Source organism: Myotis daubentonii, chromosome 18 (genome assembly GCF_963259705.1).
Source record: "Myotis daubentonii chromosome 18, mMyoDau2.1, whole genome shotgun sequence".
NCBI lineage: Eukaryota > Metazoa > Chordata > Mammalia > Chiroptera > Vespertilionidae > Myotis > Myotis daubentonii.
Genome location: NC_081857.1, coordinates 31254920 through 31276717, shown reverse-complemented (window position 1 = coordinate 31276717; position 21798 = coordinate 31254920). Strand labels below are relative to the sequence as shown.

The following is a 21798-nucleotide window of genomic DNA, read 5'->3' as shown; positions in this document are numbered from 1 at the left end:
AGGCAGCTGATCGGTGTTTCTCTCTCATCAATGTTTCTAACTCTCTATCCCTCTCCCCTCCTCTCTGTAAAAAAACAATAAAATATATTAAAATAGATAAAAATAACAAAAGTACAGTGTAGTGTACTTATTAAATTTATTTTGGAAGAACATTTAAATACCTAAGCCAGTAATAGTTGTTTATTATGATTATCAAGTACTATGTACTTTACTTAATTATGTGATATATATATATTTTTTAATTATGTGATATATTTTAATACGACTGGCAGCGCAGTACGGTTGTTTACACCAGCATCACCACAAACATGTAAGTCGTTGCACTGCATGACAGTCACTACATCAGAGGCTATGACAGTGATGGTGAACCTTTTGAGCTCAGCGGGTCAGCATTTTGAAAAACCCTAACTTAACTCTGGTGCCGTGTCACATATAGAAATCTTTTGATATTTGCAACCATAGTCAAACAAAGACTTATATTTTTGATATTTATTTTATATATTTAAATGCCATTTAACAAAGAAAAATCAACAACAACAAATGAGTTCGCGTGTCACCTCTGACATGCGTGTCATAGGTTCGCCATCACTGGGCTATGATGTCACTAGGCATTTGGAGTTTTCCAGCTCCTTTACAACCTTATGGGACTGCTATGGCATATGTGGTCTGTCATTGACAAAAACTTCATTATATGGTACATGACTATACACACATTTCTTCACAGGACTGTTGCAAAGTACAGGGAGAGCTAAGTATTTGACTTCAGTAGGGAGCATTTCTTAAGATGGACAGGATCCAGGGTTAAACTGTGATGATGATCTGTAAATTGGAAGAGGCCATGGCAGTGGCTGAGTCATCCTCGTGAACACTGAAGTCACCCAGTTGGCATGCAGAGGACCAGAGGACTGGGACACAGGTCCTGTCATTACTTGATGGGCAGGCTCTGCCAGAACATGATTTTGCTTGGGGAACCACACCCAGGCCCAGGAAAGCTGAAGTGACCATTCCCTTTATAACCAACAGCTGAAAAAGATTTCTAAGCCCTAGAAGGGCTGCTTCTTTCAAGTAATATTTGATTAGTCTCCCCCTAAATTTAGACACTAATTAGTGTCAAAATGGAACTCATCCACATAATGTAAGCACAAAATAAGTTTTCTAGCTTCATTTTGTGGAACCGTGTTTATATTCAGGCTTTAAGGTCTGACTTTGGAATATTGGAAAAGAAATTCACGGAATCTTGGCCCAGGCAGAATAGCTCAGATCACTGGGGAAAGATGGGATTTCTCAATAAACAGTGCTATAACAAATGGTTTTCCATGTTTAAAAATTGAAATTAGATCCATATCTCAATGTACACAAAAATTGATTTTGGATGGAATAAGAAATTTCTATGTCAAAGTGAGAGATAATAGAAACAATAAATATTGGTCTCTGCCCCTGGTTCCTGGCACAGAACTCCTAAAACCCTTTTCCTAAGTGATAAGAACACTAGGATGCCCTGGCTGGGTATCTCAGTTGGCTAGAGTGTCACCCTGACACACTAAGGTGGTGGGTTTGTTCCCTGGTCAGGGCACATATAAGAAGCAACCAATGAATGCATACATAAGTGGAACAGCCCTGGCCGGTGTGTTCAATGGTCAGAGCACCAGCCCACATACCAAAGGGTCCCAGGTTCGATTCCCAGTCAAGAACACATACCCGGGTTGCAGGTTCGATCCCTGGCCCCCATGGGAGCGTGTGCAGGAGGCAACTAATCAATCTCTCTCTCTCCCCCTCTACCTATATCCCTCCCACTCTCTTTCTGAAAAGCAATGGAAAAAATATCCTCTGGTGAGGATTAATAAAAAAATTAATTAAATAAATAAATAAAGGACAACTTTTAAAAAGTGGAAAGATGCCCTGGCCAATGTGGATCAGTTGGTTGGAGCATCGTCCCGTACACCAAAAGGTGGCGGGTTCGATTCCTGATCAGTGCGCACACGCAGGTTTCGGTTAGGTTTGATCCCTAGTCAGGGTGCATGCAGGAGGCAGCCAATGGATGTTTCTCTCTCACATCAATGTTTCTTTCTCCCTCTCTTACCCGCTTCCTCTCTCTAAAAAAAAAAAAAAAAAAAAAAAAAATCAATTAAATTTTTTTAAAAAGTGAAAGGACAAGTCATAGATAGGGAGAACGAACATATTTACAACATATATAACCAATAATGATTTAATAAAACATTCCTTCAGAACATCAATATATAGACAACCCAAAAGGAAAATGGGACAAAAAATATGAAGAGACATTTCACAAAAAATGGAAATACAAAGACTTATTTAGAAATATATGAAAAGATGATCAAGCTCAATCTCATTAGTAATCAGGGAAATACAGAGTAAGACCACAATGAGTTCTATCCTCACTAGACTGGCAGAAAGTTAAAGCCTACCAACATCACGGTCTGGAAACAATGAGAACAGGAATTCTTACACTGCCGGAGGGCAGTTCACACAACCACTCTGAGGAACCATTTGGCATCACCCTGTGAAGGGCCCTGAAGAAACCTGTGCACAGGTGCATCAGGACAGATGTAAAAAACCCACTGTAACACTGTTGATAACAGAAATATAACTGGCAGCAATGCAAATGTCCATCAATAGGAAAATAAAGACAGCAGTCTATTCACAGAATGCTATACAACCATGAAAAATGAAGCAACAACTTTGATGAAACTCCAGAAACAAAACAGTTGTTAAAAGACCAAGTCCCAAGTCTCACAGTATAAAAGTATTTTTTATAAAGCTCAAAAACAAGCAAAGCTGAACATATTCTGGTCAGGAAGCTATGTGTATATGAGAAAACTGAAAGGAAAAAATAAAAATTCAGGCTAATAGTTATCTTTGAGGAGGATGTGGAGAGGTGGCATAGGGGCCCAGCTGGCATGGCTCAGTGGTCGAGTATTGACCTATGAACCAGGAGCTCATGGTTCGATTCCCAGTCAAGGCACACGCCCGGGTTGCAGGCTCAATCCCCAGTGTGGGGCGTGCAGGAGGCAGCCCATCAATGATTCTCTCTCATCATTGATGTTTCTATGTCTCTCTCCCTCTCCCTTCCTCTCTGAAATCAATAAAAAATATATTAAAAAAATAAAACAAAAAATAAAGGCAGAGGGCCATGGCCAGTGTGGCTCAGTTGGTTGTAGCGTTGGCCTATCAAAAGGTTGCGGATTTAATTCTGTCGGAGCGTGTATGGAAGGCAACCAGTCGATGTTCTCTCTCACATCTGTTCCTCTCTTCCTTCCCTCTCTAAAATCAATAAGCATATCCTTGGGTGAGGATTTAAAAAAAAAAAGGCCGAGATATGTGACAAGGAAATATTCTAGCTCTTAAATTTGAGTGGCTTCAGATATGTTCAGTTTGTTTTTATGTTTCATGCTTTATACGTAAGCATTTCATGTGTCAAATATTATTTACCTCTTTCATAAAATAAAGGGGGTGGGTAATGTGAATTCTGCATTCCATCCCACACAAAAAGCTTTCCTCTACATTTGGTGCTCCAGGGCGTCACAGAGCCCTTTGTGAGTCAGGCCTGAGGACCGCTGACCTTTGGTGTTGACTGCTGCCACTCACCATCTCTGCTGCCACTCACCCAAGCAGTCCTGAGCTGCTCAATTCCTCCAAAGCACCTGCGCCCCATCAGCACATACTGGACACATCCCCACCTGTTCCTCCAGGATGAAAATCGTTTCACCGTTAGAGGGCTCAAATGTTACCTCCAGGAGCCGTCAGAGGCTGCAAGAGTTTGGCCCTTTCTTCTCGCCGACTCCAAGAGCCTTGCTCACGCCGCTTTGGGTACGTGGCAGACGTGTCTAATCGCTCATTTATGCGCCAGCCCTGCCCTAGACTCAGAGTCCCCAGAGGCCAGTACTGTTTTCTGTTCACCTCTGTGGCCCTAGAGCCCAACACAGCGACTCTCAGCAAAGCTTCTCTTAATGCAAGTAAAACAGTCCCAGGGCAGGAGAAATGTGAGGAGACGGTCATGGATGGAGATGGGAAGGGGAGTGGGTCAGGATTTAGAGACCCCACATCGAAGACACTGAGAACTCAACAGGGAACGCGCTCCTTCATGCCATATCCTCCTCTCTCTCACACTCAGAGAACTACTATTTGAAGAACAAAAAAAAAAAGTTGCCAAGCTTTATTTAGTTGAATTGGTTAACATCTAGCCCTATATCCCACCCACCCTGTGCAGCCCCCGGGTAAACTCAGCTACCCTTCCCTCCAGTCTCATTTCTTGTCCTCCTCCTTCTTTTCCTTCTTGCCATCCTTGGTGGCCTGGGAGGCCAGGGAGCCCATGGCGTTTCGAATGGCCTCATTGTTGGGGTCCACACCTGGAAGGTTCTCCAAGACGCTCTGCAGGAACTCGGGGTCCTGCATCACGTCGTAATCATCCTCCTCCTGGAAAAGGGCAGTGTCAGCGTGGGGTGGGGGGGCGGGGAGCACACTGCTGCCTGCGCCCCTCTCTCCAGTCTGGGGGTGAGGGACACCTCTGGCCGAAGGCAGGAAGGAAGATTCAGGAAAACACCCAGTATCTATATAGTATGAATGCAAACACGTGTCATCTCCACAGAGGAGAAACCTGAGAGCTTTGCTTCCTGGGCTCGAAGGGTAAAAACACACCATCACTTTTAGGTTTCCGGCTATCACACACCCACTCCTCCTTTTTCTTTTTCCTAGACCCGCTTTTCACTGTCCTGGGAAGATGACATCCTGGAACTGTCCAGCCTGCTCCCACCAGCAGGGAGGAAAATTACGGAGTACTAGGACCCTTCTCCAACCCCGCCCACTAGCATGCCTTAGCAAGGTTTACACGCAAGAAATGTTTATCCACGTGTTTGTTTCCATGTGCTCCTCAAAGAGCTCACCTATAACCCCAAAAGGAGGAACTGCCCTAGGCCGAGAGAGCCAAGGATCTGAACAAGGGGGGGGAGGTGGGGGGGTTGTGTTAAGCTTGATGAGCTCACCTTGGCGGGCTCAGAGGTGTCCATGGCTGAACTGGCATCAATGTCAGATGATTCTGCCTGGCCAAACTCTGAGGAAAAGAGGCCAGTCTGTTCAGTTCCATTTCCCCACCCCAACCTCTCCGTCCGAAAACTACCGCCCAGGCCTGGCTCACCTGCGCCCTGCAGGGACATCTGCATGGCATAAGCGATCTGCTCTTCCTCAGTCATGCTGCTTAGGTCAGGGAGCCCGGTGCGGCTGAACTCCTGCTGGCCGATGGTCATTTTCAGTAGGGCGTCGTCTGAGTCTGGGAAAGGAAGACAGTGGCAGGATGGAACTGGTGCCATATGCCACACAGACCCACCCCAAAGTACTCCCTCCGCCCACATATTCCCATGCTGCCCGACCCCCCACTCCCATGGAGCACCCCGCAGTCCCGGGACTTCAGATTCCACCTCTTTCACCTTCAGTCCCAGTCGGAGCAATCCCAGCCTCAGCAGCGGAGGCTGCGGCTGCCCGACGGGCCTCCTCCTCCTGCCGCTGCCGCTGCTCTTCCATAGAAACGCGAAGGGCCTGGCGGAGGACAGGGCAGGGTCAGATGTTCTCCCACCCTCCCTCACTCGTGGGGAAGTCAGCTGAGGGGTGGCAAAGGAGCACAAGGGCACCTTCTGGTTTGCGCACAAGGAAAAGCCAGAGAGGTGATACAGGAAAAAAGGACCCGGGAGAAGCCTGGGTTTGATCAGGAGGAGCGAACAAGAGTCTGACACTGTTGCCCTTAGAGATCAGATGCAGTTCTGCAGCAGAGGGACAAAAAGGGGGGTCTGGGAAAATGAGCGGGGTGTGTAGGCCTGTTAGCCCTACAGGAGCTGTGTGGCGGGTGGGTGTGTCAGTAGCGGTCAAAGCAGGACCCTTGGGCTCTGAGGTCAATGTTTGCTCACCAGGGCCAGCTCAGGATCAGCACTGGGATCCACTCCAAATTCAAAGTCACTGGCACCAAGACCCAGCATGGCACCGCCTTCACCAGCCAGAATCGGAGAACTGATGAGGGCATCAGCGAGGCTGGGCCCAGGAGGCACTGTCACCAGATGAGATCCAGTTCCATCTTTGCCATTCAACGTGTTCACAAAGGCTGTCAGCTTTTCCGTGTTCACTTCCTGGGGAGGAAAAAACACGGAGACTCTCCTTGCTGCCCGGCTCACTCGCCATTCTCTGCCATCTCGGTCCTCGTCTGCAGCTACTCTCCACAGCACAGGCCCCTCTGGGTAAGGACTCTTCTCAGGCTATAACCAAATCAAGTCAATGCCCCCCAACTAGTCCTTACTCACCTCTTCCCCAAAATTGATAATGTCAACATTTACTTTCTCCTTCTTGAGGCGTTTTGCCAGTTTCACCAGCTGGGAAGAAGGGGAGATACATGAGGAAATCCGTCCGACACCATGAGGGCAAGTGACACACCTCACAAAAGCACACAGAACTCTGCTGACCCCCCAAGGTCCCCCAGGAGAAACACTAAATTCTGCACATCCACCTTTCCCCAAAGTGATGAACCCACTGCCCTGCCAGGCTCGTCTAAGACTGAAAGACCCATTCCAGATACTTCCCACCCAAAACCCCAGCTGCCACGGGGACTCACATCCTTCTCGTTGTCCTCCACGGGGCTCCCCACAAAGGCAATGATGCGCATCTTGTGATTCTTGCCCTGTCGGTGCTTCAAAGCCAACTTGTAAAGGAAGAGGAAGTTCTCAGTCAGCCTGAGCAATCACTGGCCTCTTTCCTCTGTCACTCGGTTGTTGTTTTCTTATGGTTTCTACGTAGCTCAAGTCTACCATCATGCTCACACAAGGTCTAAGCCTTTTCCTTCACTCTCCCATTCTTGTCACTCATCCCACCATATCCTTCCTACTCCTTCTCTAGGCCATCTCTCTTCCCTTGCTCTGGTTCTGGCTCAAGATTCCAGGGGAGAAATGAACAACGTTGGCGGCAGAACCTCAGAGCAAGGAGGAACCATCAGAGGGATCCAGGACTCACATGGGCCACTCGGATGCCAGTGCAGAAGGTGATCTTGCCCTTGGGCTGGACAGTATGAAGCTTGGACAGGATGCGGCCGGTGTCAGGGGTGAGTGTGGTCAGTACTTCACAGTCACTGGGATATGGGGAAAGCATTTCCATGATTTCAGATCAAAACAAGTGTCTCTAAACTATGTTTGACTCATCTTTAATTTAGAGAACTTGACAATAACTGTAATCTCTACTTTTCTTTAACATCTAAAAGTTGTCAATGCAAGGAATAACAAGTTATAATTATATGAGATATGGATGTTATCTTCTTATAATAATCATTCACAATACAGTTAACCCTTCAACGAGGGGCACAGTGAAAAATCCATGTATAAGTTTTGACTCCCCCAAAACGTAACTAATCCCTGAGTATTCATGGGGGATTAGTTCCAGGACACCCCACAGATACCAATATCTGCAGATGCTCAAGTCCCTTATAAAAAATAGCATAGAAGCCCTAGCCCAGTGGTCGGCAAACTGTGGCTCGCGAGCCACATGCGGCTCTTTGGCCCCTTGCGTGTGGGTCTTCCACAAAATACCGACTTCTGCGCATGGGCCACGAAGTTTCAATCGCACTGTACGTGCGCGCCCGCACGTGGTATTTTGTGGAAGAGCCACACTCAAGGGGCGAAAGAGCCGCATGTGCCTCGCGAGCCAAAGTTTGCCGACCACTGCCCTAGCCGATTGGGCTCAGTGGATAGAGCATCAGCCTGCGGACTGAAGAGTCCCAGGTTCGATTCCGGTCACGGGCACATGCCCAGGATGCGGGCTCGATCCCCAGTGGGGGACGTGCAGGAGGCAGCCGATCAATGATTCTCTCTCATCATTGATGTCTCTCTCTCTCTCTCTCTCTCTCTCTCTCTCTCTCTCCCTTCCTCTCTGAAATCAATAAAATATACATATTTTTAAAAAATAGCATAGAACAGTGCATACAGTTGGAACCTCCAACCAAGATGAAAAATACTGGTTTTGATCCACAACTGGCTGAGTCCGTGGATAAAAATCCTGGGGATACGAAGAGCCAACTGTATATTTATTTTTTTTAAATCTATATCCAAGTGGACCCAGGGAGTTCGAATCCATATTGTTCAAGGACCAACTATATATACATTTATCAAGTCATTATGTGGTATATCTTAACCTTATACAATGGTACATATCAATTATACCTCAATCAAACGGGGGGGCGGGGGCGGGGGGGGAATCCAGTGCTCAGATGTGAGGCACAGGAAATAAGTAGTTGATTTTGTAAAAACCTGCTCTCTCTCTTCCAGTGCTTCCCCCTTACTTCTCTCATGCTATCTTGCTGGCAGGGCTGAGACTCCTCCACAACTATTGGATGCTACTATGATTCTCTCTCACCGTCTCCATTTTCAGACTCATTTTCCCGCGAACAAGATGCATACTGGGATGAGTGGTTACTCATTTGCGGATTATCAATTCCTAAAGCAAATCACTTGGGACGTAACAGGACTCTGACCCCAAATCACTTTTCACAGACTTTAAAAACACTGTGAAATTTTACCCCAGGAGATTGAGCTTCATAACTGTATTAAATTCAGGTTGATATAAAACCAAGTTACTATTCATATTTATACTAAACAGTGAAGAAGGTAGTCTAGGAAGGTGATGGGCAAAAAAAGCCTCACGAAATCTACAAAAGGGTAGCAACCTGGACACCACAGTGGGTGACATGTGGGAAACCCCCTCCTCCTCTGTCCCACGTACTTGGCCAGTGTGATGAGGCCCACGTTGTTCTCAGGGTTGCTACGGGTCTTGGAGTGACATACTATGTTGACAGCGTCCTGTTGGGCCTGCAGCCGGGTAGGTAAGAAGTCCCCATTCCGCATATACTCGCTGTTGTCCACGCTACCGATTAGGAATGAAGGAGAGAAAAGACATTGTATAGGACCCCAGGCATCCTCTCCAGTTTCAGGGACCTGTGAGAGGAATTGTGGGGGGGGTCTAAGAGTAGCTCTCCGTCTTTGTGGAACTCAAAATCACCTCCAGCTCTTTCTTTTAATATATAGATGACCCGGCCCGAACTCAAACTTACCAACTCAAAATGACCAAAGGAAGAAAAAAATTTTAAATCTCTACTCCACAGCGATTTTGATAAGCGTCAAAGGTTGCAATCTACTGATATATCACAACCGTCTGCACGTGTTATTAAATATTGTCAAGGATGAATATTCTAAGTCTGCCATTAAAATGGGAGTATTCCATTTTAATGGTAAGAAATGAAGAAGGCAAATTAAAAATACGTATAAAATAACACACTTGGCAGCTCTGAATGCAGGAAAGTACAATGCAGTCATCTGATTAAATGTATAACTCCTGGACTGAACTGCAAAAATGAGGTTTCATGAATTTGGAGTCTTACCTCTCCTATCCCCACAACTTTTCAAAATCTACCAGAATCCAGATCATATGACTACAAACTCCAGCTTCCCAGAGACCAAAAGAAGGCAGATAAGGGAAGCAGTTACACAAGCCCCAGAACAGAATCAATTCTTAAAACTCTAACAATTGCCCGACTGGAGTAGCTCAGTGTTTGAGCATCGAACTATGAACCAGCAGATCACAGTTGGATTCCCAGTGGGATCATATACCTGGGTTGTGGGCTCAATCCCCAGTGTGGGGTGTGCAGGAGGCAGCTGATCAGTGATTCTCATCATTGATGTTTCTATCTCTCTCTCCCTCTTCCTTCCTCTCTGAAATCAATAAAATTAAAAACAAAAGAACTCTAACTATCAACGATCCCATCTGTGTTAATGAATAAAGCCGTGTCCTAGATAAGACACCTCATTTCTACTGCTGAGCAAAATACGGATAAGGCAATTTTCTTCTTTAGTATCCTTTGCCTGGCAACATATACAAACCAAAAATGATGAAGAGAGGTCATTAAGTAGCTACTGGAAGGTAAGTGGAACAGAAGTAAAGGGCAGTCATTGTTCTTCAGGCACAGGTTCAAATCCCCATTCTGCTACTTGCTAATTCTATGATCCTGAAGAAGTTACTTAATTTCTCTTAGGTCCACTTATTTCATGTATAAAATGGGTTTTATTGTACCAACCCTATAGGACTGCTCTGAGGATTAAATGCATGGAAAGTACTTAGCGCAATACCTAACAGTAAGCATGAAACACAGACTCATTCTTATACTGGAAACTCAATCTATATAAAGGGCACCAAGGGCTGACGCTACTGACCATGCATTATTATTCCTTTCCCCCCAGTACACTGTTTCTGGTTATTCCCCCAACAGGGAAGTAATTGCCTCTCTAGCTTAAAGTACAGTGATGAGTCCAAATAAAAAAAAACAATGAAGGCTTTGAGGATCATCCAGATGGAATAGTTACTAAGTATAAGGATTGTGGGCAAGACCCACAAATGGATGAAAGCTGGAAGAAAGGTGTCAAAATGAGAAAAGGGCGCTTGAGGGACAGTGAAGAACATGGCAGTAGATCTCACACTTTGTTGTGTATCAGAACCCCTGGGAGGGTGATGGCAGTGGTGGTGGTGGTGTTAACAACATGGATGCTTAACATCTAGCTATGCATCCAAAAAAATCACATTGCTTAGTTTTCCCAATTTTGAACTTTATACGAATGGGATAATATATGTGCTTTTTGTGACGACTTTTGCTCAACAGTGTGTAATTTTTCCCCATCAAAAATTCATATCAATGCCGAAGCCAGTTTGGCTCAGTGGATAGAGCGTCGGCCTGTGGACTGAAAGGTCCCAGGTTCGATTCCGGTCAAGGGCATGTACCTGGGTTGCGGGCGCATCCCCAGTGGGAGATGTGCAGGAGGCAGCTGATTGATGTTTCTGGCTTTCTATCTCTCTCCCTTCCTCTCTGTGAAAAAATCAATAAAATATATTTTAAAAAAAAATTCATATCAAAATAGTATTATCCAGCTATTCCATAAAAGTCTTCATTAAAAAAAAAATATATACACATGCCTGGACTTCCCTGGCTGGGAGGTCTGACTCAGCAGATTGAGAGTAGAGTCAAACAGTAACAATTTTTAATAAACTCCTCCTGAGAATTCTGAGAAACCAAAGCATGAGGGCCCACAAAATAAAAAAAAAAGAAAAGAAAAGAAAAGAAAAGGAGAGAAGGGGTGGCTCTCATCATTATTCTGTGCCTGAGCTATTCCAATAGGCCACCAATAAGCCAAATCTTTCCTCCTGTACCAAGCCGGGTCATTATGAAATGCCACTGTGTATACTTCTCTGCCTCCACCATCCTCCGAACTTTTTCAACAGTCCTCTATTGAAGGGTACAGGACAGAGTCCAACCACCCTCAATGCGACATTTGGGGTCTTCTACCTGGGCCCATCTACCTTTCGGAACTCACACCAACCATCTGATCAGAAGCCACACTAGTCAGTTTCCTAGTCCCTAGCGTGCCTGGGGCATTCACCTCTCAGCAGCTTTAAGCCCCTCCCCCCTCTTCTTCCCAACATTTACCTCTAGGTCCCTTCAAGGTCCCTCTTTCTTAAGGGCTCCTCAAGCACCAGTGCTATACTTTTTACAGAAAACCATCACATACATTTTACCTAACTGTGGTCTATGATCCCCATTTTACAGGCAGATTTACTACATTCTCGAGAACACGCAGCTTGTAAATAACAAAACACACGCACAGGTTTTTGGCTTCCAAATCCTGTCCCCTTTACACATGCTCTCTCCCAGAGGCTGCCAGGTTTAGCAAGCAAAAGGACACAACGCCCAGCTCAATCTGAATTTCAGATACACAGCAAATAACTTTTTGGTATAAGTATGTCCCATGCAATATCTGGCACATACTTACATCCACTTTTTAAAAAAATAGTGAAAAGTGTTATTGATCTGAAATTCAAAATTAACTGGACTCCCTATATTTTATCTGGCAATGCTATCCTCTTCCCGCAAAAAACCCCCTGCCTCCCCCAACTGACGATGTGTGTGTGTTTACGTACTATTCTGTATTACAGTCACTCTATGCTCACTCTTGAAACCTTGCAAAAGTGTGTCCTCGGCTTCTAATCCAACTCAGTACCTACTCGGCCCAAGTCTGGGGCTGGCTCACCTTGAAATCCTGCCCGCGCCACTAAGTTAGCTGCGTGACTGTGGGCAAGTCATTCAAAATCGCTGAGGCTGAGTACCCTCGCCTGTAACTCAGTGCTGCGAGGCCGAAGGGAGATCAAGTCCGGGAATGCCCGCCACACAGACAGCACCATAAACGGCCCCTCCGGAGAAGGCACGGGGAGGTCACAGGTGCAGACGCGTGGCCGGGCCGGGAAGGGACCGGTCACACAGCCCTGCCTCCCATCTGCGGTGCAGGAGGGAGAGGAGGGCAGAAGACTAGCACGACGAGTCTGAGAAGCATGGCTCTGACCACAGACAGACCGGGGGCTGGTCTAGAGACGGCGACGCTGGGACAGGGAGAGGCCGCGGGGACCGGCCGGTCAGTGGCCTCCGCGGGGTGCGGGTCAGCACAGGGTACCCGGGCCCGTCCTCCTTCCCGGGGCCCGGGATGACTCAGGGAGTCGAGAGCTCCTGCCCTCCCGGCCCACGGGCGCGTCTCGCCCACCAGCCCCCCGGCCCTGCCCCCGGCCCGCCCGGCCTCCGCGCGCCCCGACCCAGCCCCGCCCCTCACGAAGCCCCTAAGTTGTTACTCACCAAACCATAGTGCTTTCCAACACCATCTTGCCACCTTCCTCCCTCCCGGACAGGGCCTCCTGGGCCTCCTAACACCGACTCCTCCAATTGGCCCAGCACGCATAACCAATCCCAGACCTCGGCTCGGCCACCTGGTGCCGCCTCCACCCCGCGCTGCGTTCTGGGAGTTGTAGGCGCAGCCAAGATCAAAGGGATGTGAGGGAGGCGGGGTGGCCGAAGTAACACAAAAAATGTTACTACCCACCATTCGAGTTCTCTGGTGGAGTTCTCTGGTGGAGTTCCCTGCTGGGGGCATCGAAGCGAAGCTGTGGGGGACCTTTGGAAGTGCTCGTGGATGTGCAGGCTCCAGCGCCCGTCATTTTCAAACGGTGGTGGGATCACTTTTTTTCAGCTTTCACTGTTTCCCACAGCACTTTGTTCATAATTACTAAACGCTTCTCTCTCTGAATTGCAATTATTTGTGATGTCTCTCTCTCCCATTTTATTAGGGCAGGAGACATGTCAATCATTGCAATCTCGGAGCCCAGTACAGAGCCTGACACATGGTAGGAGCCCAGAAAAAAGTTTGACAAATCAGTAATTTTAACGAATCTCCCAAAGAATAGGAGACAAACACCAGTAAACCATTTTGATTTGTTAATCAAGAGTAACATTTAAGCCCTAACTGGTTGGCTCAGTGGATAGAGCATCGGCCCGTGGACTGAAAGGTCCCTGGTTCCATTCCAGTCAAAGGCACATGCCCGGAGTTGCGGGCTCCATCCCCAGTAAGGGGGGGCGGGGGGGCGTGCAGGAGGCAGCTGATCAGTGATTCTCTCTCTCCCTCTCCTTTCCTCTCTGAGATAAATAATATGTATATATAAAGAGTAACATTTAAAATGCTTTGAATTACTTTCCACCACTCACACACTTCTGGAAATCCCAGGTGTCTATCTTGGAGGGAAGAGGGAAAGAAGGAAGGGACCAAGCATGGCAACAGAACACCAAACTTGGAAACAGAGGAGAGGAGTGTTGTAGATATTACCTAGATATTGGTAAAGTTTCAATGGATATGTTCAAAAGTTACTGGTAACCATTACAGATTGTATAAGAGTAAAATCTCCGTATCTCTAGAGGAGGGGAAAAGTCAATATAACTATAGACAGGAAAGAGGAAAAATTTTAAAAAACAACAACACAGAAAAATAGTGTCAAGTTCAAACATAACTAAAATATTTTTAAAAACAAGACAAGAATTATATTTTTAAAAACAAAGAAAAAATATACAATGTAACTAGAGACACAAAACTAAGTGAGAAAAGGTAAAAATAAAGGGAGGGGAAAACGCAACATATCAGGCAATAGTAATAAAAGAAAGCATATGTAGCTATATTAATATTGCACAAAATAGAAATTAAAATAAATAGCTAAAATAAAATCAAGAGAATATTTCATAAAACATAAAATTAATCAACAAAAATGCTACTGTTTAATCAGAATAATGAAACTCCAAAGATAAGTTAAACATCAGGAATAACTATAAGTTGGTATTCTAAATGTAGAAGTAAATAAAGACAAACATTCAACCGAAACAAAGGGACTAGGACCTGAATGAATACTGTCATCACGGTTCTGGGAAAACATGATCCATGATATCTGTGCAGGGAAGTGTCACCATTTCAGCTTAAGTCAGTCATTTAATAAACTGCGAACAGCTTTTTGTTACCAAACTTTAAAAAGTCTATGGAGATATTGCAAAGAATACAAAATATAATAGCTGTTAAAAATGAGATAGTGAAAATTAGATCCTATAAGACTGATTTGATTCAACCTGAAGAACAGAGAACTACATGGGTGGGCAAAAATAGGTTTACAGTTGTCAGTCCTAGAAACAGTTTGTTCTTATGTAATTATTTATTAACTAGAGGCCCAGTGCATGAAATTCATACATTTGGGGGGGAGGGTGTCCCTCAGCCTGGCCTGCGCCCTCTCACAGTCCGAGGGATGTCGGACTGCCACGGAGGTGGGAGAGGTGAGCCTGTCTCAGGGCTTCTGGATGAGCGGTGCTCCCCCTGTGGGAGCACACTGACCACAGGGGTCAGCTCCTGCATTGAGCATCTGCCCCCTGGTGGTCAGTGCACATCATAGAGAACAGTCATTCCGCCATTCAGCCTATTTGCATATTAACCTTTTGTTATATAGGATTATTGTATTATTTTCCACACAACTGTAAGCCTACTTTTGTAATACTCTCTTCAAATAGAAAAAACATTCTGTTAGAACTATGTCAGAAGCTTTTCAAATAGCGATGTGCAAGTTGCAATAATACACATAAACACTGAAATCTGATAGGATCATATTTCAGTAAAACAAAAGCTCTATAATGAAAAGAACCAATAACAAAAAAAACCAACAGCAATGAATTCATTTACCTGTGGGCCAAGCACTATTCTGGGTACTTGGAAGGGAGCAAAACAAAGAAAGTCCTGCCCTTATGGAGCTTACATTCTTTTGGGGACAGACAGACAATAAACCAATAAGTAAATATAGTCAAATAATGGTAAGCACTGCAAAGAAAAATAAACGGGTGGTTCTAAGCATATAAATAGGATATCAGGGAGCCTTACATTAGAAACCGGAAGAGCACCTGGGGGAAAGCACCAAGTGCAAATGCCCTGAGTCAGGATGTACTTTAAGTGCAAGGAGACCAGTAGAGGCTGGAGTAGAGGGAGAGGCAGAAAGAGAATAAATAAAGCCAGAAAACATAGGGAGTTCAGAGGCTAGCTCGTGGACAGCCTCATGAATCAAGGACTCTGAGATAAGGATCTGTTGGGAAGTTTTCAGCAGAGGATTGATAGACTCTGACTTAATGTTTTGACAGGACAGCTCTGGCTGCTGCATTGAGAAAAGATTACAGGAGGAGATAGATCAGTTAGGAGACTACAATAATCTGATGATATGATGGTGGCTTATTCCAGGGTGGTAACAAGATGTGAAAATGGTGACATATAGTTGGATTTTGAGTATATTGTGAGATACAAAACTGATAGAATTTCCCAGTGGGTTTGATGGAGGATGTAAGGCAGTGGGTTCTCAACCTTCTGGCCCTTTAAATACATTTCCTCATGTTGTGACCCCCAACCATAAAATTATTTTCGTGGCTACTTCATAACTGTAATGCTGCTATTGTTATGAATCATAATGTAAATATCTGATATGCAGGATGGTCTTAGGCGACCCCTGTGAAAGGGTCGTTTGACCACCAAAGGGGTCGTGACCCACCGGTTGAGAACCGCTGATGGAAACAGATTATTAAGTAAGACACCAGAATTGGTTCTAAGCATGTTTCTGTACAAAACAACATGAGATTAAATCAAGCATAAGAAAAAATGGTGCAATCAAAAGACTCAGTACGCCCTGACCAGTTTGACTCAGTGTATAGAGCGTCAGCCTACGGACTCAAGGGTCCCAGGTTCGATTCCAGTCAAGGGCATGTACCTTGGTTGCGGGCACATCCCCAGTAAGGGGTATGCAGGAGGCAGCTGATGGATGTTTCTCTCTCATTGATGTTTCTAACTTTCTATCTCTTTCCCTTCCTCTCTGTAAAAAAATCAGACTATTTAAATATTAAAAAAAAAGACTCAGTAAACAGGAGGTGTATGAGGCTGCTGCTAGCATAACACAGAATATTGTTTTATAGCAAACTTTTTGTTGTTAATCCTCACCCAAGGATATTTTTCCCATTAATTTTTTTTTAAAGAGAGTGAAGGGAGTTGGGGAGTGGGGAAAGAAAGAGCAATGTGTGAGAGATTGATTGATTGATTGATTGCCTCCCTCACATAGCCTACCGGGGCTGGGGAACACAACTGCAACCCTTCAGTGCTTGGGCTGATGCTCTAACCACTTAGGAACACAAGCCAGGGCTATCTCAAACTTTTTTGAATAAGTAGAGCACACTCTAAAATAACAATACAAAGTATAGTATACTAAGTACATAAGCCAGTAACAGCTGTTTATCACTACCAAATATTATGGAATGTACATAATTATATGTGATATACTTTTACCCAACTGACAGTGCAGGTTTGTTTATACCAGCATCACCACAAACATGTGAGTAATGTAAGTGACATTATGATGGCTATCATGTCACTAGGCAATAGGAATTGTTAGCTCCATTATAATCCATCCCATGGGGCCACCTTTATTTATGCAGTCTGTCATTTTTTTTAAAAAATATATTTTATTGATTTTTTACAGAGAGGGAGGGAGAGGGATAGAGAGTCAGAAACATCGATCAGCTGCCTCCTTGCACACTCCCCACAACGAAGGTACATGCCCTTGACTGGAATCGAACCTGGGACCTTTCAGTCTGCAGGCCAACGCTCTATCCACTGAGCCAAACCAGTCAGGGCTATGCAGTCTGTCATTAACTGAAAATGTTATGTGGCACATGATTGTATTTATAAAAAATTCATTTGTAAGACCACTGGCTAACATTGACCACTGACTGGATATTTTTATTAAGGAATTATTCATATTTTAAGGTGTAAGAATGTTATAGTTATGTTTTTAAAAAGTCCTTATCTGATCCTGGCTGGTTTGGCTCAGTGGATAGAGCATCAGCCTGCAGACTGAAGGTCCCAGATTTGATTCTGGTCAAGGGCACATGCCTGGGTTGCAGGCTCCATCCCCAATAGGGGGCCTGCAGGAGGCAGCTGATCAATGATTCTCTTTCATCATGGACATTTCTATCTCTCCCTCTCCCTCTCTGAAATCAATAAAAATATATATTTATTATTTTTATTTTTTTATTATTATTAAAGGTATTACAAATGTGTCCTCATCCCCCCTAACCCCCGCCCCCCCCCCCACACTCATGCTCCCATCCCCCTGTTGTCCATGTCCATTGGTTTGGCTTATATACATGTATACAAGTCCTTCGGTTGATCTCTTCCCCTTACCCCCGCCCTCCCCTACTTTCCTTCTGGGGATTGATAGCCTGATCACTGTTTCTCAGTCTTTGGATCTGTCCCTTTTCATCAGTCTATGTTGTTCTCTATAATCCACAAATGAGTGAGATCATGTGGTATTTATCTTTCTCTGACTGGCTTATTTCACTTAGCATAATGCTCTCCAGTTCCATCCATGCTGTTGCAAAAGGCAAGAGTTCCTTTTTTTTTTTACCGCAGCATAGTATTCCATTGTGTATATGTACCTATATATATTTTTTAATATATTTTATTGATTTTTTACACAGAGGAAGGGAGTGGGATAGAGTCAGAAACATCAATGAGAGAGAAACATCGATCAGCTGCCTCCTGCACACTCCCCACTGGGCATGTGCGCGCAACCAAGGTACATGCTCTTGACCGGTATCGAACCCGGGACCCCTGAGTCCGCAGGCCGACACTCCATCCACTGAGCCAAACCGGTCAGGGCGAAAAATATATATTTTTTAAAAAGTCCTTATCTCTTGAGTTATATGTTGAAATATTTATGGATGAAGATAGGATGCCTTGGATTTATTTTTAACTTAATTCTTTGGAGTTGCAGAGAGAAAGTTGGGGAGGGGTAGGTAGAAAATATAGATGTGACAGATTGGTCTTATACAGATATTGATGGAAGTTGGGTGATGGGTACATGGTAGTTCATCATACTACTCTACTTTTTTTGTTTTTTAATATATTTTATTGATTTTTCACAGAGAGGAAGGGAGAGGGATAGAGAGTCAGAAACATCGATCAGCTGTCTCCTGCACACCCCCCACTGGGGATGCGCCCGCAACCAAGGCACATGCCCTTGACCGGAATCGAACCCGGGACCCTTGAGTCCACAGGCCGACGCTCTATCCACTGAGCCAAACCGGCTAGGGCCATACTACTCTACTTTTGATTTGGAAACTTCCATAATAAAAATAATCTTACAGCCTTAGCGGTTTGGCTCAATGGACAAAGCGTTGGCTATGGACTGAAGAGTCCCAGGTTAGATTTTGGTCAAGGGCATATGCCTGGGTTGTGGGTTCGATTGACCCCCAGTGTGGAGCGTGTAGGAGGCAGCCCATCAATGATTCTCTCATCATTGACGTTTGTTTCTCTCTCTCTCCCTCTCCCTTCCTCTCTGAAATCAATAAAAATGTATTTAAGCCGAAACCGGTTTGGCTCAGTGGACAGAGCGTCAGCCTGCGGACTGAAGGGTCCCAGGTTCGATTCTGGTCGGGGGCATGTACCTGGGTTTCAGGCACATCCCCAGTGGGGGGGGTGCAGGAGGCGGCTGGTCAATGTTTCTCTCTCATCGATGTTTCTAACTCTCTATCTCTCTCCCTTCCTCTCTGTAAAAAATCAATAAAATATATATTTTTAAAAAAAGTATTTAAAAAATAAATAAAAATATTACAGGAGATATTGACCTGCTTCTTGTGCACTTGAAAAACTAAAGAATAAACAGTTTAATTTGGAATCTATTTTAACTGGCAAATCTTTTATTTAAAAAAATGAAGGAGTCCTAGCCGGTTTGGCTCACTGGATAGAGCATCAGCCTGCAGACTGAAGGGTCCCAAGTTTGATTCTGATCAAGGACACATGCCCAGGTTGTGGGCTCGATCCCCAGTAGGGGGGCATTCAGGAGGCAGTCAATCAATGATTCCCTCTCATCATTAATGTTTCTATCTCTCCCTCTCATTTCCTCTCTGAATGAGACTACTCCGATGAATAATTTTCAGAATAGCTGAGATTGACATGTTTAAGAGTAAAACATTAAACTATGATTTCCCTTTTAGTTGTAGACGTTTTAATTAGTAGGCCCTGCTTGAATCTGAATAGATTGCAATGGACAGCTATATAATTAGTAGCTGCTGCTCACCACTAGAGGCACACGCTGACCATAAGAGGGTTCCTTCTGCACTCACCAGTTAGTTGCATGAAATTGATGAGGGAATGGCAAGAGTAGCAGAAAGACCATTTGTGCCTAAAACATGTTCGGATTCAATTCCTATTAGGGAAAGTTTTCTCCTTATCCAGCTTAAAGGAAGGCTCAGTCTGGGGCTTAGACTCCAAGAATCCCACTGCCCAGCCTCGCAGGCACAGCAGGTCAATGAGTCTGCGGTCCCGATTTGTCTGACAGTAATCTGAACTCTTTTGGCATCCTAAACATAGATAAGCCTGGCCGGTGTGGCTCAATGGTTGAGCCTTGACCTATGAACCCAGAGGTCATGATGTAATTCCTATCAGGGCATATGCTGGGGTTGCAGGCACCATGGGCTCTACCTTGTTCTCTAAAACAGACCATTCTCATACCTCCAGGCCCTTGTGTTCCAGTGAAACTTCCCCAACACTTCTAGCCCACAGTAACCTGTAACTTTCTCTCACCTTTATGCTCTGTATCATTCAGAGGACTGAAACCCTTAACTAGATCTTATCTAACATGTTTTTGCGTATGCATGTGTGCGCTCCTCCTGGACGCTGTCAACTCTTGAAGGTCAATTACTTCTTTTGATTTCCAACTGCCCATGCATTGCTCAATAGCTGCATAAATATTTGTAGAACGATAACATAGATTGTGGTATGAAAAGGAGCAATATTTAGTTAACTTGATTTTCTCTAAAACTACGCCACCAGATGCCCTGGAATGAACACTCCCTCTTTTTGTCTAGTTCCCATTAAAGTAAAAGAGCCAACATGGCTCAGTGGTTGAGTGTCAACCTATGAACCAGGTCACGGTTGAATTACCGGGTTATAGGTGATCCCCAGTGTGGGACGTGCAGGAGGCAGCCAATCAATGATTCTCTCTCATCATTGATGTTTCTTTCTCTCCCTCTGCCTTTCTCTCTGAAATCAATAAAAACATATTTTAAAACGAGCTTAAGCACACTAGGAAAACAGAGGTGAGGGAGTCTTCATGTTTTTCTAAGACTGACAACCTCAGGCAGTGATTTTTTTCAACTGATGTGCTGCAAGAATTTTTAAAACATGCCCTGGCGGGTGTTGTGCAGTGGTTAGAGCACCACCAAAGGGTCATGGGTTGATTTCCAGTCAAGGGCATGTACCTAGGTTGCAGGTTCCCAAGCCCCAATGGGGGCCCATATGGGAGGCACCAATTGATGTCTCTCTCTCACATCGATGTTTCTCTCTCTACCCCACTTCCCTTCCACTCTAAAAAAAATAAATGGAAAAATATCCTTTGAAGATTAACAACAAACAAAGAATTTTTTAAAACATGCAATACCTGACTAGTCAGGGCACTGACCTTTTTTCCCTTAGACTGTCAAATAAAAAAATGACAACAGCCAACACAATAGTCATCCAATGTGAACGCCCTGTCTTGAACTATATATATAGGTCATGTTATAGAGTTGCATCATATTGGTCATGTCACATAATAAGGCTGTGTTTGATTCATCAGTTCTTGGTACCAGAAACCCTGCTTATATACAACTAAGTATAAGCACTTGATTTTTTAAAAAGTCACTTTGGAGCAAAAAGGGTAAATAATTTGTGTGTGTAAATTGATCAACCTAATTTTTGTCAGATCAGCAAAAAAGTAGAATATATTTTTGATATGCCACAGAATTTTAGTAATTAACTTATATGTTTCAGGAGATGTAAAAGGTTGAAAATTGCTGCTGTAGGGCCATGTCCAGGGAAAGTGAGGGAATCCTAGGATGAACCAATCTCAAGCTGGCTTTCCCCAGTGTCCCTCTGCTTTGCTCCGAAACCTGAGGAAGATTTTGAGCTTTGGATTCCCAATTCCCTCAGTTAAAGTGGGTTGCAACAAGGCGACAGACCTACAGTAATTCCCTTCATATTCATTCACAGCTTTTCCTTGTCAAGTTTAAGTTAAGATGAAGGGGGCCCTAGCTGGTCTGGCTCAGTGGATAGAGCATTGGCCTACGGACTGAAGAGTCCCGGGTTCGATTCTGGTCAAGGGCACATGCCTAGGCTGTGGGCTCAATCCCCAGTGGGGGGTGTGCAGGAGGCAGCCGATCAATGATTCTCTCATCATTGATGTTTCTTTCCTTCTCCCTTCCTCTCCGAAATCAATAAAAATATATTAAAAAAAAAAAAATGAAGGGGGTGGCTGGAAGGCAATGAAGCCATTTCTCTCAGCCTGAGTTAGACT

At 44.6% G+C, this 21798-nt stretch overlaps 1 protein-coding gene across 4 annotated transcripts; it reads right to left on the bottom strand.

The window, feature by feature from the left end:
• Window positions 1-2179: 2179 nt before the first annotated feature.
• On the bottom strand, window positions 2180-12845 carry PSMD4 (proteasome 26S subunit ubiquitin receptor, non-ATPase 4). 4 transcript variants are annotated; one of them, XM_059673813.1, is made up of 11 exons: window positions 12707-12780; window positions 12114-12356; window positions 8764-8904; window positions 7006-7120; window positions 6611-6697; window positions 6303-6371; window positions 5916-6131; window positions 5433-5550; window positions 5153-5284; window positions 5001-5068; window positions 2180-4434 (listed from the first exon to the last, which is right to left on the bottom strand). In XM_059673813.1, the coding sequence occupies exons 3-11, from the start codon at window positions 8883-8885 to the stop codon at window positions 4264-4266; spliced, it is 1098 nt and encodes a 365-aa protein (XP_059529796.1). In that variant the 5' UTR covers window positions 8886-8904; window positions 12114-12356; window positions 12707-12780; the 3' UTR covers window positions 2180-4263. The 4 variants fall into 4 exon arrangements, with proteins under 4 accessions (XP_059529796.1, XP_059529794.1, XP_059529795.1 ...); XM_059673811.1 differs by lacking the exon at window positions 12114-12356 and having other exon boundaries at window positions 12707-12845; XM_059673812.1 differs by lacking the exon at window positions 12114-12356 and having other exon boundaries at window positions 5442-5550; window positions 12707-12845.
• Window positions 12846-21798: the final 8953 nt, after the last annotated feature.

Coding starts and splice junctions, on each gene's coding strand:
- PSMD4 (XM_059673811.1), bottom strand. CDS start 12,732: ATGGTGTTGGAAAGCACTATGGTTTG. Junction 8,905..12,706: donor TTGGAAAGCACTATGGTTTG/GTGAGTAACAAC, acceptor CCTAATCGGTAG/CGTGGACAACAGCGAGTATA. Junction 5,551..5,915: donor CTGATCCTGAGCTGGCCCTG/GTGAGCAAACAT, acceptor GTCCTCCGCCAG/GCCCTTCGCGTTTCTATGGA.